Here is an 18,744-nt window from a genome sequence, read left to right as displayed (position 1 = left end):
ACACATTCTTGTTAACAGACATTAATTTTCCCATTATAAGGCCACAATTCTGTTTTCCCTTTGTCTTTATCATGGTTTTATAGCTGACCAAGAGTATGCTCTCTGGTACTTCTCAGATAGTACAACTTTACATTGGTCCGTAATATTGTGCAAAATATCTTGCAATTACAGTTTACTTGTGACATTCAAATATTCACTAAGAATTTCCTACATCCTTAGGTCAAATTTAGTTAACAAGGAAATCTTAGGTTTTTGTGTAGTTTTATACAAGGTCAAGGTTAGCAATTCATCAGGACATGTTTTAAGAAGTTGTACAGGATCTCCTTATAATTTGATTACCCGTCTTCATGGTCTTATTTCATTATTATGCACCATTTATGGGCATTATGTTTTCTGGTCTGTGTGTCCTTCTGTTCCTTCATCTGTTCGTTCGTTCGTTGTCTATTTGTTCGTCCATCTTTCCCTCTTCAGGTTAAAGTTTTTGGTCGAAGTAGTTTTTGATGAAGTTGAAGTCCAATCAACTTGAAACTTATAATTATTAGTACACATGTTCCCTATGATATGATCTTTCTAATTTTAATGCCAAATTAGAGTTTTTATCCCATTTTTATGGTCCACCGAACATAGAAAATGATAGTGCGGATGGGGCATCCGTGTTCTTGGGACACATTCTTATTTTTATTTTGTGTTCAACTACACTGATTTTACTTCATTCAAAGTACAGAGCTAGGGATTTTAATAAAAGTAAATACGGTTTTAGATGATAGTTGATATAGAGTTCTCAATGCCTGATTAATTATTTCTAGATTAATTTTATTAATTTTTGAAAGAAGGTACATACGTGGATGTTTTGAATCATTATTATTCTTTAAGAAATAATAGAAATAATACGTCTGGGAATCTATTTATTAATTTTTTCTCATCACTTTATATTGAACACAACTCTCAACATTCCCAAATTGTCATGATTTACAATAAAAAGAAAATATTGTCCTCCACACACATGCCAATGAAAAACACTGAGAGATAAATTTTAATTCAGTTGAATTCTCAGTTGAATTAATTATTAACATAAAAAAAAGTTTTAAGCCTAAGGTTGACGTATACATATTGACTTTTTTTTTTAAAAGCAACAGGTTTCATAGTTATTATCATAAAAACATGTCAACATAATTACTAAAGGAATCAAGACAAACTTTCACATGAAATTATGCAACTAAAATTTTATGCACAAAGTGCATTTTACATAATAAATAATAAATCACATATTATAACTATACATATTTCAAAGGAAGATTGTGACATGAAATTATTAGATATAATCTTGTTTGTCAAACTGTTATTTTCACTTATCATTAATAACACTTTGACTTCAGATTTACATTTTTGAAGAAATTTGTTTTGGCAAACATTATCATGCAAATACAGTTTACTTATGACATTTAGATATACACTAAGAATTTACTACGGTACAACATATAAAGGTCATATAATATTAACAAGGAAATCTGAAGTTTTTTGTGTAGATTTTTACAAGGTCAAGGTTATCAAGTTATTCACCATGTTTCAGGACATGTTCTTAGAAGTTGTACAGGATCTTCCCATAATTTTATCACTAGTCTTTTATAGTCTTATTTTCTTTCCTTTTTTTTTGACTACGATATTTTAACATCATTCAATGCACAGCTAGGGCAAGGGATTTTAATAAAGTAAATACAGTTAAAAAATAAACCCTATGGATAAGTTGATAGTTCTAAGGAAGTATCACAGCAAAGACTATAGTTCTTCTATCGTAGCATTTTTATTTATCAACTTTTAAAACTACTGTACTGAACATTTCATTGCAAATTTGGAGCAGCAAGCATTAAATTTACAACAATAGAAAAACGAAGAATATCTACTAATGACACAAAACAAGCAAACAATCACACAAAAAGCAACGGAACAGTGCTTTTATTGCTGTTCTTCATCTCATCACACAAAAAGCAAAGGAACATTGCTTTTATTGCTGTTCTTCATCTCATCACACAAAAAGCAAAGGAACATTGCTTTTATTGCTGTTCTTCATTTCAAAGTCAAGGTGAGACTTTTACTGGAACAAATTTATGTCAAAGTCTACTTGAGACATTCAAGTATATCCATAGAATATATTTATACATTTATGTTATAATGTATCTAAATTAACCTAAGGACATAATAACAAGAAAATCTGAGGTTTTATACTACTTAATATAACAAGGTCAAGGTTAAACTGTTTCAGGACATGTTCTAAGAAGTTATATACAGGATTTTCCCATCTTTTTATTACTAATAAACTCATCATAGATACCAGGACTAAATTTTGTATATACGCCAGACGCGTGTTTCGTCTACAAAAGACTCATCAGTGATGCTCGAATCCAAAAAAGTTAAAAAAGCCAAATAAAGTACGAAGTTACAAGTGTCTTACAAAAAAAATATTGTATACTTTTGTCTGCATAGATGGTTTTGTATCATCAAAAAAGCATAAAAACAAACATATCATATTTAATTCATATCTTAAGAATTAAGAAAATAAAGCCATAAAATTTAATTATATTTACAAAGTAAACAACAGCCTCAACGCCTTTGACACCCGTGGGAGACATGTTTAATCTGAAATTGAATCTTTTTAATAAAATTTGTCACGATTGATCTTGTTGATTTAATATATTGGGTATATGACGTTATTTAAAATGAATTAATACTATTAATGGAATAGTCTTTTTATAGATTAATTCAATAAGATGTTTATGAATTTGTCATGAAGTTTAAGTAAGAAGAGCATTATTTGATTTGGATTAATTATGTTGTAGTATATGTGCATTATTGATGATTTTGTAAACTTTGTTATTTTGTGTCCATGACACGCAACATGAAAAAGAAGATGTGGTATGATTACCAATGAGCCAACTCTTCAACAGAGACCAAATTACGTAGAATTTTGCAAGTTGACCTTTTAAAAATACTCTTGAGTAAAAATAATGGGATATTTGATTACCGTTTTTATATAGAAATGACCTTTAGACTTTTTAAAGAAAATAATGAGAAAATAACAAAGCTTTAATGGTTCATTAGATTTTGATTGCCAAATGTGTACTTGGCAGGGCATAGACCTTTCCATTCATTTTTGTTCAAGATTTCATCAAATTTATAGTTATTTCCAGTTTACGTCAGTTTTATGAAATAATGATGTGTTTTTTCTGTTGTCATCAACATATATTATCTATACTAAATCACTTTTCTACTTATATTAAAATTTCTTTGGATTTGATTTTACCAGCAAATGTATTTTTCTCTCTTTCGCTAAAGTAATAAAAATTTATCTACTTTTAATGCATTTATATCTAGATATATTCATTTTATTATCTTTTCTTCATTTTGAATAGATTACCATAAAAGTGCATCTAGCACTAACCTAATCCTACTAGTTGAGAGGGGCAAAACTATTAAACTAGCAACTTTTATCAGAGTTTAAACTTAAGAAAGTTTACTTTCTAAACAGGAGAGTTATTCCAGGGTTTATCTGGCATGAAAAAAATCTTTGTTTTACTGGCCACTTGCACTAGTAGGATAATTTGAATTTTGACTAATGTTCAACTTTTTTTCGTGTAAATATGTCAAAAGTGTTCTGTTAAGCATATTGTAAGATAATCTGAAAAATATTACAAAGATCTTTCACCTTTATAGTAGAAAGAATAGCTTAAAATTTATAATGAAAGATGCATGCAGTTGTTGCTTTTCTTTCGGCACTGAGTATATTATTATTTAATTCAAATAAAGTACATACAATTTCCATTTGAGTGTTATTATTGCATAATACACAACACTATTGACATGCCATTAAGTTTTATACATGTGCTTGAAATTTCGGTCAATAACTGAGTTTGCATCACCAAACCAAATTTATTTATTTTTTGAAAATCTGTTATTGTTATTTATTAAAAAATATTAGTTATCTGATATTATTTTCGAGGACATATGTGTCATTAAGTTGTTACTAAAGGGAGGTAATATGATACAAAATGAGATTTGAAACTTTATAAATATCCATATTACAATGTACTTTTGAAACTTATGAATTTTCCAAAATAATGAGTTTTCAAACTTTAAAACTATTTCCATACAGATCTGTTACCAGCTTCTGATACTAGAGGGGGCAGAAGGACCTTTTTTAGGGTGTCAGATTGGGCCTTTAATGCTTTATTTTACAGGAATTCATGATTTACACTTCAGAGGATTTGTGAATTTATTTAGTGATCAATTTTTAAGGATCACTTAAAGAATGCATTATTCGTTAAGAGTTTGTGATAATCAGGTTTTTTTTCTGGGAATTCGGGATGACATCTCCTCTACCCTCTTTAGGAGACTGATAAGTTTCTTCCCATTAAAAATTAATTCAAATGTAGGGAAACATGCTTTAATTCAATTCTTATACATGAAATACTGGTTATTAGACACTTACACATAAGGAGATTGTCTTACAATAGCTTGGACTTAAAGTGATTTTTCTCAGAAGCAAGTTCACTTGATTAAAGTGTTACTAAGGAGACTTTTTACTCTAGTACATGTAATTAAAAGACTTCTGTTACAAATTATATGTTTGATACATTATTTTTAGGTTACAACTAATAATTATTTAGTTTTTAAAATGTGCTGTCTTCATTTTTGTTTGGCAGTTAAAGTATGTCATAACAAAGTTTAAGGCATTGAGCAGATAAAATCGATTTAGCGGAAGGGGGGTTCTAGAGAAATATAATTTTACAGTTTTAGAAATTTTATTGCTGAGTATGAGTAATTTGAATATTGCAATATATGCCAAACTTTTTTCTGGATTTTCAGATTTCTGTATAATGGCACCTTTTCTCAAAAATCCAAGACTAAAAATAAGAATGACATGACATGAGGTTTTTTATGCAATAAAAGATGCAATTTAAATTTTTATACCAGCTCTATGGCTTATTTCATATTTATATGTGTAAAATTAAGAATTAGGTTTACTCCTTCCAAAAATTGCATTCCATGTTTTCTTCAACATGCTCTTACTTAATTTTTTTTCCCTTTATAAATTAAAGTTTGAGATTTATTTTCATTAAATCAATAATTTAAAATAAATTTTATTAACTTCTCTGCCTATGGTGTCACAGCTGATAGACTGATTTATATCTTATAGATGCAGTAATCAATTTATTCATTGCTCATAAAAAAGAAAAAAGATCTGTCTTTGTAATTGGATGAAATCTATGAATTTTTATCTCAAATGTCCTATGGTGGGATATTTGTTGACAAAAATTGATTAAATAACAAATTTACGATGAAATGAACCTTTAACAATCCTCCTAACTTAGAAAGCTGTTACCATAGTTATTGATCAGTACTTTTGTATATATCTTGTACCACCGATAAATCATTAAGATTTATGTCCAATGTAGGGATGAAAATAATTTCATCACTTTTATTTTACAGTTATGTTATTATGATGCTATTTTAATTTATGAACAAGTCCACTTTTGTTCATCAAGTTTAACCAATTAGTTAAAGCTTTTGTTGAATACTTTAAAAAAAGGTCTGAAATCCTTTCCAGTATTGTCTTAATTTTAAATTTCTTTTATGTAGGCTTTGATACTTGAACTTAGTCTTACTGATTTTAACATTTTTTTTAAATCACATTAAAACGTTCATTAGACAAATAAGTAAAAGATCCTTTGTTTGTTCATCTTTTTCTAACATTAAGATCCAAGATAATACAACTTCAGAATATTGGCTTTAATTTTATTGAAAACAAAGTCTTTTTTTAATGTTTAAATCATAAACAGAAAAAAGTGGAATATACCATATTATTTTTTTCTCTTTATTTAAAAAGATGGCAATTACATTCTTCAGTAGTTCTAAACTATAATTTTATATATATACATATATATATATATATACATATATATATATAAGTTAGATATACCAGAATGAACAATTTTTACAACAACAGTATCAGATCCACCATCTTAAATGCACATGTGATAAACTGTCTGAATATGACACGGTCTTCATCAGTTCTTACTTCTGATTCAATAGGTACAGAGAGAAGCCAGGGAAGAATTGAAAGAAAGCCCAGCAGACGGATGCTATATCTATGGATTGTATGCTGAAGGTTGTCGCTGGGATTTTGCTCGCCATATGTTAGGAGAGTCCCGTCCAAAGGAGCTTTACACTGAAATGCCAGTACTTTGGCTGCAACCTGAATCCAATAGGAAAACTCCAACTGAAGGCGTCTACGACTGTCCTGCATATAAAACACTTACAAGAGCTGGTATGTATTTACAGATCATGGAAGGGAAAGTTATATAGATTCATAAAACCATTAAAAACCCTGCACCTGGCCCCATTATATATGTATATACAATTTTAAGGGTAAAGATGATGAAGAGTAAGAAATGGAAATTAATAATGGGTAGATGGGAAAAACAAAAGTTTTTTATAAGCCTTCTCAGTTCTCACCCTTTCTGAACTCATATAAATAAAATTGAGAATTATAACAAGGAGAATGTGTCAAAGAGACAACATTCTGACCAAAGAGCAAAAGTCAGCCAGAGGCCACCAAAGGGTCCTCAACACAGGGAGAAAATCCTGCATATATAGGTAGGCTTCAGCTAGCCCCACAACAAATATGACTAGTTAAACAAAAAAAGACATCATATTAAACTCTAAAATATAAAATTGAACCAAAAATAAAATGATACAAGACTAACAAAGGCAAGAGGCTCCTGACTGGGGACTTAAACAGGGTTAAACATGTTTTGTAAGATCTCTTCCCTCCCCCTATACCTCTAGTTAATGAAGAATAAACAAACACACAACACCCCATATAAACAACTCAAAATAAAAGAAATATCACACTAACAGCAATTAAATAAACAACAAGATAATAAAGACACCTGCTGCACATAGCCTTTTGCGCTGACACAGCATAAAGCAATCATCAATCAATAAAAGACACCTTCACAACATTTATTTTAGTTTTACATGTGACAAAATTAAATATCGTTAATACAGATATAGACAGTAAAGGATATTGTACTTATAGACAAATCTTAAAATGACAATAGCAAATTTAAGAATATTGCACAGTGAATACTGACTAAACCGAATCCTACATAAACCGAAAACCTGTATAAATCAAACATGTTCTTAAGCACCGTCATATCAAATTGTCAGCGTTGTGAACCTGATAAAACCGAATATCAGCCAAAATCGAACACAATCTTAAGTCCAGAAGATGTTCGGTTAAAACAGGTTTCACTGTAGTAAGATCAGCTGTTTGATATGCAATCAGATGTGAGATGTATCTGATTACCATTTAACTTGTTAGTTTGCGTTCACCGGCATGTAAGTTTGAAATTGACGATCCAATTATGATTGAGACGAACTGAGTTATATATAAATATGAAAAAATAAGGAGATGTGGTATGAATTGTTAGTGAGACAGCTATCCACTAGAGACCAAAGAATAGGGATATAAACAACTATATGTCATTATACAGCCTACCAATTGTCACGTCATGCAAGGGTTTACAGGCCATTCATTAGGAGGCGGTACCCGGTACTTTTACCCTCCTATGCTATTGACAAGTACCGCCTAAATGTAGGAATTTTTATATAAGATATTCATGGAATAAATTGAAAAGTGCCACTTAAAAACGTGGAAAGTACCAGTCAAAATGAAAGATAATGAAACCCCTGGGTTTATGTACTTAAAATAACTGACTGCAGCCGTTTCAGAATCTAAAGCATCATGGGTAATTTCATTGTTTGTACCCCAAAATGAAAATAACGTCACATCATTGGTTTAATTTTAATTGTTTATGACACTTTTAACCAATCAGGATGTTTTGGTGTACACTTTGAAAATTTTACCTAGGATGCATTAGATTCTGAAACGGGAATTAAGGTGCTGCATGAACATAAAGTTTCGTTACACCTCGACAAACAAGCAACTATGGGGGGTTATCAGTACTATATTTAAAACTAGAGGCTTAATATAGAAGTTAGTATTTAGGGAATAGTTCTTTGAGAAGTTATTGAAACTCATTAAGCCCCTTTTAAGATGAAGAATGGCAATAAAAGTAGCCTCTTTTAAGATGAAGAAATGCAATAAAAGTAGCCTCTTTTAAGATGAAGAAATGCAATAAAAGTAGCCTCTTTTAGGATAAAGAAATGCAATAAAAGTAGCCTCTTTCAAGATGAAGAACTGCAATAAAAGTAACCTCTTTTAAGATGAAGAACTGCACTAAAAGTAACCTCTTTTAAGATGAAGAAATGCAATAAAAGTAAAATCTTTTGAGATGAAGAAATGCATTAGAAGTAGCCTCTTTTAAGATGAAGAACTGCATTAAAAGTAGCCTCTTTTAAGATGAAGAAATGCATTAAAAGTAGTCTCTTTTAAGATGAAGAAATGCAATAAAAGAAGCCTCTTTTAAGATGAAGATGTGCAATAAAAGTAACCTCTTTTAAGATGAAGAACTGCAATAAAAGTAACCTCTTTTAAGATGAAGAAATGCAATAAAAGTAGCCTCTTTTAGGATTAAGAAATGCAATAAAAGAAGCCTCTTTTAAGATGAAGAACTGCAATAAAAGTAACCTCTTTTAAGATGAAGAACTGCAATAAAAGTAACCTCTTTTAAGATGAAGAAATGCAATAAAAGTAAAATCTTTTGAGATGAAGAAATGCATTAAAAGTAGCCTCTTTTAAGATGAAGAACTGCATTAAAAGTAGCCTCTTTTAAGATGAAGAAAAGCATTAAAAGTAGTCTCTTTTAAGATGAAGAAATGCAATAAAAGTTGCCTCTTTTAAGATGAAGAACTGCAATAAAAGTAACCTCTTTTAAGATGAAGAACTGCAATAAAAATAACCTCTTTTAAGATGAAGAAATGCAATAAAAGTAACCTCTTTTAAGATGAAGAACTGCAATAAAAATAACCTCTTTTAAGATGAAGAAATGCAATAAAAATAAAATCTTTTGAGATGAAGAAATGCATTAAAAGTAGCCTCTTTTAAGATGAAGAACTGCATTAAAAGTAGCCTCTTTTAAGATGAAGAAATGCATTAAAAGTAGTCTCTTTTAAGATGAAGAAATGCAATAAAAGTAGCCTCTTTTAAGATGAAGAACTGCATTAAAAGTAGCCTCTTTTAAGATGAAGAAATGCAATAAAAGTAGCCTCTTTTAAGATGAAGAACTGCATTAAAAGTAACCTCTTTTAAGATGAAGAACTGCAATAAAAATAACCTCTTTTAAGATGAAGAAATGCAATAAAAGTAACCTCTTTTAAGATGAAGAACTGCAATAAAAGTAACCTCTTTTAAGATGAAGAAATGCAATAAAAATAAAATCTTTTGAGATGAAGAAATGCATTAAAAGTAGCCTCTTTTAAGATGAAGAACTGCATTAAAAGTAGCCTCTTTTAAGATGAAGAAATGCATTAAAAGTAGTCTCTTTTAAGATGAAGAAATGCAATAAAAGTAGCCTCTTTTAAGATGAAGAACTGCATTAAAAGTAGTCTCTTTTAAGATGAAGAAATGCATTAAAAGTAGTCTCTTTTAAGATGAAGAACTGCAATAAAAGAAGCCTCTTTTAAGATGAAGAACTGCAATAAAAGTAACCTCTTTTAAGATGAAGAACTGCAATAAAAGTAACCTCTTTTAAGATGAAGAAATGCAATAAAAGAAGCCTCTTTTAAGATGAAGAACTGCATTAAAAGTAGCCTCTTTTAAGATGAAGAACTGCATTAAAAGTAGCCTCTTTTAAGATAAAGAAATGCAATAAAAGCAGCCTCTTTTAAGGTGAAGAACTGCAATCAAAGTAACATCTTTTAAGATAATGAACTACAATTAAAGTAACAACTTTTTAGATGAAGAACTGCAATAAAAGTAATGACTTTCATTGACAGTTTCCATCTTTAAACCTCTTCTATCCATTAGTTCATTATAGTGGATGTTTAAAAAATATTGCTTGTTGAAAAGTATTTTTTAGGCAATCATAAAATTTTAACAAAATATTATTTAAGACCTGAGAGATAAAAGTTTACCGAAAAACTTTCTATTTGTGTTAAGTTTCACTGAGATCCATCAAAATTCTAGATTGCATAGATGCTATTCACAAAATCACCTGAAAATGCAATGTATCAAAATTAACCACAGTCATTTATTGTTGAATTGGATTTAAGTTGAAAGTATGATTTCATACATTTCACAGAAAGCCATAACAAACTTTTCCTGAAATAAGAAGCACACTAAATACATAGAATTACATATTGATTTGTATGTTTACTAGGATCTATATGTTTACCCTGCTGTCGCGCTGTAATATTGACATGAAGATGAGACATATAATTTATGGTTACCAATTTGTAATGGCTATAATCCATAATGTATAAATAAAAACTTTAGAATTATAAAAAAAAGTTGATATGTTAATGATTTATATTTATATCCCATTATGATTTGCACATGATCATCAATTGATAAGCTTTTGGGGAGGGAATTTGAACTTCTCTATCTGGGGTGATGATTTTTTCATGGGCTCAGAATAGTTATCTTTGATCAATTTTGATTCATATAAATTCCAAAACAAAGCAATTATAGACAAGCAAACTATTACAGTAGAAACAAAGTACATACTGTAAAAGGATACATTTTCGTGGAGGATTTAAATTACTTGTTTGGTGGATAGAATATATCCAACAAATTTTAACCCCCTCAAAAATATACCCTTCAAATAATATCACTTTCATGTAATCGAAACCACGAAATTAAATCCCCATGAAATCTTATATAGAGTCAAAATAACGAAATTTTAACCACACAGAAATTAATGCTTCTACAGTATGTGGATTTGCCTACAAGTAGAGCAGGAGGTTGCGAGTTCATTCTCAATTCAAGTCAAATTCAAAGACTTGTAAAAAGTAATTTACATCTTCTCTGCATAGCATTTGGTTCGATTCCTGTTCCAGGGTGAAAATTTCAGGGACTAAATTTTTGGCCCTCCCTTGACACCATTTGCGAGTATGATCTTGAGGAAACGATGATAGTCCATCGGAAGGGGACGATAAATGGCTGACATGTGTTAAGAGAGAACCATATCTCTTGCACATTAAAGACACCCTTGTAGATTTCGAAAAACAGCAGGCCGCTACAAGGCATCACTTGCACCCGCAAAGTGGAAAGGGATTAATATTAGTTACAAAACTTGTTTCCCAATCCACTATAAATAAATATGTTTAAATTAATAGCATTTAGCATTTAGGAGTAAAAGCAAATTCTGGTTGGATTGGAGTCAAATAATATGTCTGGGTATAGTGACATGTCTTCCTGCGAACTGTTACCGTTTGATCTAGCATGTAAAAAAAATTGTGCAGTTATTCATATGACATTGATATTTTCTCAAAACGATACGCATAATATTATTTTTGCCACTGGACCTAAAATCACAGTTAAGTGTCATTGTCATATATAAAAATTTAATAGAAAATTAATTATTGTACCCATGAAAATAATAAAAAAAAACAAAAGTATGTGATTATGTATGCAGAAAAATTATTTGAAGCTATAAATATTTTAGGGGAACATTATATAAATGGAATTGACAGTGCAAGACCCAGTAGACAATGTTGTTAAAAACTACCCCTCATTATCAGAAATCAGAAAGTTCCTAAATATAAGAATAAGGACTTGAAGGAGATGTGTTGTGATTGCCAATAAGATACTATCCAACAAAGTTTAAATGAAGTAGATGTAAAGATCATTTAAATACATTTGTTATCCCCAGTTTTTCACCCAGGGAAAAAATCACGATATAAGTTTAATTTAAAACCCCACTGAGTTAAGTACACCTAAACTTCACACGTTATAGACCTTTACTGTTAAAAATTACAATAAGATTTTGTCAGCTCATCAAATAATGACCATTCTATTTTATGGCTTTTATTCCTCGATTAAACATTTTCTATTATATTTATGTATACTTTTAAACTGCGTACGACCCACTGCATTTTAAAGGATCTATCCTGGGGGAAAATTTGTTCATTCTGTTTTCTATTATATTGGTGGGGAAAATTTTTTACTAGTGATCAATCCTTTTTATATTGTAACACAAGCTTATTTTGAATATTATTTCATAGTTGATATAAAATCAAAATTACTGGAATTCAAGCAATTCAATTTTCATGGATAATATTTTTTTCTTGAATTATCTGTACAATTTGAATAGCTGACCTATAAATGTAAAACTAATTGCAGTGGCAGATCCAGAAATTTTCACAAGAGGGGGCCCACTGACTGCCTAAGAGGAGGCCGCTCCAGTCATGTTTCAGTGATTCCCTATATAATCAACCAAATTTTTCTCAAAATGGGGAGCCTGGGCCATTAAAAAACACTCTTAATCCGTCCCTGAATGGTAAAATGGACCTGCATAATAGAAATCCAGCTTACAGTACTGTATATTGCTAATTCGGTTGCTGGAATGCTTAAATCATTGAACATTGAAATTTGAACATCAATATACGGTGCACTGCTTTAATACTGTATTTTTGTGTTTTTGAAATCATCGATAAGAAACAAATCAATAAATTTATTCATGTTTTTTTTTTCTTTCAGGAACTCTGTCAACCACTGGTCATTCCACCAACTTCGTATTTTCCGTTGAACTTCCGACAGATAAAGAACAGAAGCACTGGATAAAACGTGGAGTTGCAATGTTATGTGCACTCAACTACTAAACTTTACAAAACATTTAAATCGGAAAAAAGATTGTCTTTTAACTTGAGCGAATTCATATGTATTGAACCAGTGTGATTAGTTTCAAAGTACATAGATCAGCTTGAACTATAATTAGCAAAAGACTTACAAAACTGAAAAGTTAATTGAAAAAATTGGATTTTACTTATGAAAAATCCTGATTAGTCTTGAAATATGATAAGAACGAACGATTTAAAAGTTTGGTTTTTTTTAATAATTTCTGACAATTTGAAGACTTAAGTCATGCATGTTAAGTACAAGATAAGAACAATGTTGTGCCTTGTACATGTTGTTTCTTTCTGCTGTGATATTTTACAATCTTACTATGAAGTTTTATTTACTTGTTTTATTTTGTTTTATATACTTATTTGGTACGTTAGCATTCCAATTTTCGATGGTATAGAAAATTCGATATATCTGAATCTGTATGAAATTTACTTTTGGTTTATTCAAATAAAATTAAAAACTTTAGAAATTTAATTGATAGAATTTTATTGATGCTATATGATACATAAAAACATTGAATACATAAAAAAACATTTAATGTTTTCAAAGTAAATGTTCTCTCTTTAAAAAAATTTCTTTGTTTATTTGAATGTCATGCTTTCAAAACTTTCTAAACAATAAATATTTGTTACTTTAAAGACTGAAAAGTTTGTTTTTCATTTAGCAAACATGTTTTCTGTATAATTGAGAAATATTTGATGTATTTATATTTTTATTTATACTGCTGAATTATCAGTTTAATTTAAATCCGTCCAAGCATTGCATTAGATTTATACTTATTTATACACTTGTTATTGTTGAAGTCCATTTCAAATATCAATTTCAATAATCAATTATATATTTCTACAAAGATTTGTAAGATTTTTACTTGTTGAAAAATAAAAGTTTGGCTCCCTTACTGCTGTTTTGTTTGATAAACTTGATATAATTGTAGAAACCCAATTAAGGTGGTACCCAACACTTTAACTAAAATTAATTTGGCTCGTTTAATTTTCTTGAAATTTTGACAAAGTACTTACTTTGACCCTGTGACAAAAATATAAAAAAATTTTAAAATTTGAACCAACGGTTTTATCAGAAAAATTACACTGGTTATATAGCAGTTTGACAAACACTCATTTTGATCATTGAGAAGCTTAATATTCCCTTAACAACACAACGTAATTAAAACCTTTAGCTGATATTACAGAGTTATCTCCCTGTAGTGTTAGGTACCACCTTAAAGATGTATGCAAATCATAAAAAAAAAAAAAAACTACAAAAAATATAATCAACATGGAATGTTATTGTTTAGGAACTCCAAAAGGTCACTTTACACTGAAATAAATGTATCTGAGGACAGAAGCTTTGCAGTTTTTCAAGTTAAAAGGAGGCACAATTCTAGAACTGTAAATGAATCACAAACCAAATTCAAAAACTCTGTGGTGTTGTTCTTATCAATCTGTATGACTTGCATAAAATTTGCATGTCAGAGGCAAACTAAAGCTAGAGTACAGAAACTAAAATGGGACAGATAGAAGGACTGATGGGAAGAAAGGATGGACAGACAGACAGTCAAGTATAACACGTAATGCCCCAATGCCTATGGCGACTGCATAAAAAGAAATACAAAACACACAAAAATGACTCCAGTCATGCTTCAGTGATTTCCTATATAATCAACCAAATTTTTCCAACGAAAGGGGCCACCCCTGGATCCGTCTATGAATTTTTAGAAATGGGAAACAATAGAAACCACTGAACTTAAGACTTCTGACTTGGACAGCGGGCTCACTTTAACCTACTTTATTGTCAAACAGAAATTTCTGGTATACAAAGTGTTATCCAACTTCTATATATGCTATATTACATATGATTGAGCTTTGTTGAACAGCTGTTAAAAGCAGGGCATTCGGTAAATAAAGATATTGATTCAAATTGTATTGAAGTTATATTCATTTATTTTGGATTATTTACACTGTAGGCAATAACCAATGGTAAAAAAAAATCTGTAAGACTTTTATGCCTTATAGTTTATATCAATGTACACTTTCAGGATTACATGGGCAAAATAGTGTGGTGTTATTCCTGAAAATGTTTAGAAGATTCTGTGCCAACAAATTATATTTTTCCCTATCAAAAGATTCATCCTCTTCCCCAAGTCTGCCACTGCATTCTAAAATTGCCATCTTCATTTCTGCCCTGATAATATTTTGATACTTCTGTCTTTGATTACGGGCTTTGCCATAGAGAATAATACATGGCAAAATCCGTATCATATGTCGTATCATCCCGAGACATCAATATCAGCCCAAGGGCCTTTAGGCCCGAGGGATGATATTGGTCGAGGGTGATACGGCATGATACGGATTTTGCCATGTATTATACACTTTATCATATATTTCAACAGAAGAGTATTATATTATATGAACTGTTTTCTGATCCATAGCACTGGGTTACCTTCAGTTCTACTTTTGTCTTGTTTCAAATGCCTTAAAAGAACTGCTCAATTACTTATCCGAAGCACCTGGGTTACCTTACAAATTGCATGCTGTCGTTTTAAAAATATTTTGTTTATTATTGTATTAATTTGTGTGTTTTGTATTTTTCATAGTTGCATTTAGTGTGCCAAAAAATATGAAACTTGACGTTCGTGACGTCACATACAATATGAAAACTCGACGTTCGTGACGTCACATACCAAACAATGACGTCATTCAAAAAATTTACCTATTTTGAGAAAAAAATTTGATATGGATTAAACAGCAGGCTATTTATCACATATGCAAAACTACTGTATTTACTACTAAACATATGATAAAAAAGTTTGATATCATAAAAAAGGGACAATCTTAGTGCAGATGTTGACAATGACATTTAAAACAGTTGATATTTGTCGTCTGATATGGAGCTAACATATATTACAGGCAAACCTGTATACAAGGTCATCCTCAGAACAAAATGAATTTGATCTTAAAAAAAGGTAACCTGGCCTTGTGGTCTCAGACTAAGGATTCAGCCAATCAAAATACTGGATTTGTTGTTCCAAGCACAAATTTTGCACTGAGAAAAGATTTATGACCGAGAGCTCCAAAGAGACTGGTTTTTTGGTTCAAAGAGTCGACCTTTAGGGAGCTACCATTTGATTTTTATGGGGAGGCTAGGATGAAATTTGAAAAAAAAGGCAGGACAGGATTTCGAGTAAAAAAAAAGGCAGGATGACAATTGTTGTAAAAAAGTCAGGATAAGCTAAGAACAAAAAAGGCAGGACAGAGATTACAACTAAAAAAAAGGCAGGACACAATTTTTCATCCTAGCCCCCCCCCCCCTAAAAAACAAATGGTAGCTCCCGTATAGCAAGTTGAACTGTATAATAAAACCCACTATGTACTGCACATCAGCATACAATTAATAGTTATAGTGTGTGTCTAAAAAAAATGGATTCAAGTTCTTTGAAAATAAAAATATGAAAATGACAAGAAATGCAAAGACACATTCGTTGTGAGCAAAAGAAACTGTCTTAACCTCTAATAGGTTTTTGTCCAATGGTCTCAAACAGACCTAATAATAAACATAGTTTATCATCAATCAAACAGACCTATAAAAAATAAACAAAAGTAGTCAACAACGAAACAGACCTATTATATAAAGAAAGATCAAGGACGAACATTGTTGGTGTTAAACTGAAGTCAAGTTAGTTAATCAAGAAATATAGACTAGTAGTTATTTGCTCAACGTTCACAGGCAAATGTTTCATACATATAACGACTTGAACAAGTTCTCAATGAATCATTGGCCTTGTTTACTATGTCCCGATGTTCTGGCTTTTTTGCCTTGCAAGATGTGTAAAAACATAGCCAAGCTGGGGAGAAGAAATTGTATGGCTCATGTGTGAGGTGAATATACGCCTTCTGCACGTTGGGAACGATTGAAAGAACCCTCTACAAGAGTTTGGAACCATTAAAAACAACCTCCAACAGGTTGTGGAAAGATTCCAACAACCTTATTATTGCTTAGAAACTATTAAAAACAACCGTATCACAGGTTGTGGAAACATTGCAACAATACTATAAAAGATTTGGAACCACTGAAAACTACCCTCTAAAAGGTTGGGAAACATTGCAATAACAATATAAGAGATTGGAAACCATTGAAAATGACATTATAAGGGGTTGGTTAACATTGCAGCAACACTAAGAGGTCGGAGAAACATTGCAAAAACACCATTAGAAACTAGAAACCATTGACAAAAACCCTCTTAGAGGTTGGGAAAACATTGCAGCAACACTATAAGAGGTCAGGGAAACATTACAATAACACTATAAGAGATCGGAATCTATTGAAATAACCCTCTATATACGAGTTTATGGTACATTGCAACAACCATCTACGAGATTTGGAACCATTGGACAAAAACCTATTAGAGGTTAAGGAAACATTGCAACAACAATATAAAAGATTGGAAACCATTGAAAACAACCCTCTAAGAGGTTGGGGAAACATTGCAAAAACACTATCAGAAATTGTGTACCATTGAAAACAACCATCTAAGGAACATTGCAAGAACACTATAAGTGTTTGGGTAACATTGAGACAACCCTCTATATTAGAGGTTAGGGTATATTGCAACAACCCTATAAGAGATTTGAAACCATTGCAAACAATCATCTTAGAGGTCGGGGAAACATTGCAACAACACTATAAGGTGTTAAAAATCATTGAAAACGACCCTGTAAGAGGTTGGAGAACATTGTAACAACACTGTACAAGTTTGGAGAAACCATAAAAGATATTGGAAACCATTGAAACAACCCTCTAAGCGGACAGTTGGTGGGCTGTTGCAGTGCAAATTTTCCGTCACTACCCAACAAACATTTGGCCTATTTTTCCGGTGGCAGTCAAATTTTTCGCCCTTCATTCCTATTGAATTGCCTTGCATGCAGTATTGATTTTCAACTTTGTTTTTGTCCCAAACAAGCATGAAATATTTGCCACTGTACATTAAGTCAGCAAAAGAATCACTCAATCAATATAAAGTATCATTACATCAACACTATAAGAGATTGAAAATCATTAAGACAACACTATAAAAGTTCGGGATAAATATTAATCGTATATAATAAAAAAAAATCATTGTGCATATCTATTTTTTCAACTCAATTCAGTTTTGATAAATGCACATCCGCCGCGCGAATCAGCGATTTGTATATTAATTGTATAACACTTCATATAGAGTCAACAGAATCTCTGTTTTCTAAGTACATGTATGTAATTCTTACACCCTCAGTGTTTATTTTTGTTAGTACTTAACGTTGGGATTAACAGGTGCTAGACAATACACATGTATAATCAATTAATCTCTTATCTAACGTTTTGAAAAGGGTTTACCGGACATAAGCCCTCTGGTGTCCACCATTGACTTTTATTATTTCAGTGTACCAGTGTATGTTACAAGAACAAATTCAGTTTTTTTTTTAAACTAGGATTTCCTAAAGGAGGAATTATGGAAACGAATATGCTACTAGCCTTGTTATATTACAAGGATTTATATCATATGCGACGAACATCGTTGCAGTATGATGTGCATATCGGAATGTTCCTTTCGCAGTATAATTGTCCTTAAACACAATCAACACCCCTCATAGAATCAAACTTGGCTTTAATCTATCAAGCTATGTAATCCTCTTTACGACATTTTCATTTGCAATCAAATATTTAGAAAAGAGGGGCGAAAGATACCAGAGGGACAGTCAGCGGCAAATGCTAAAAAGAAAAGACAAACAGATAAATAATTGTACACAAGACACAACACGAACCCCACCAAAAACTGGGGGTGAACTCATGTTCTCCGGAAGAGTAAGCAGATCCTGCTCCACATGTGACACTCGTCGTGTTATTACAAAACCGGTAAATACTAAATAGTATAATTCGGTAGATTACATTTGTAAAATGGGAAC

The 18,744-nt window shown here is 31.0% G+C and overlaps 1 protein-coding gene across 6 annotated transcripts in view; it reads left to right on the top strand.

The window, feature by feature from the left end:
* LOC143047425 (dynein axonemal heavy chain 1-like) overlaps positions 1–13,706 on the top strand; it is a 125,123-nt gene extending 111,417 nt beyond the window's left edge. For all 6 annotated transcript variants that reach the window (XM_076220482.1, XM_076220483.1, XM_076220481.1 and 3 more), the window contains 2 exons: positions 6,088–6,322; positions 12,662–13,706. In XM_076220482.1, the coding sequence (XP_076076597.1) occupies positions 6,088–6,322; positions 12,662–12,783 (357 nt within the window). In that variant the 3' untranslated portion in view covers positions 12,784–13,706. The remainder of the gene's footprint in view (positions 1–6,087; positions 6,323–12,661) is intronic.
* Positions 13,707–18,744: the final 5,038 nt, after the last annotated feature.

This window comes from Mytilus galloprovincialis, chromosome 10 (genome assembly GCF_965363235.1).
Source record: "Mytilus galloprovincialis chromosome 10, xbMytGall1.hap1.1, whole genome shotgun sequence".
Taxonomy (NCBI): domain Eukaryota; kingdom Metazoa; phylum Mollusca; class Bivalvia; order Mytilida; family Mytilidae; genus Mytilus; species Mytilus galloprovincialis.
Note: the sequence above shows the minus strand (reverse complement) of the source record. Positions and strands in the feature narration are given on the sequence as shown.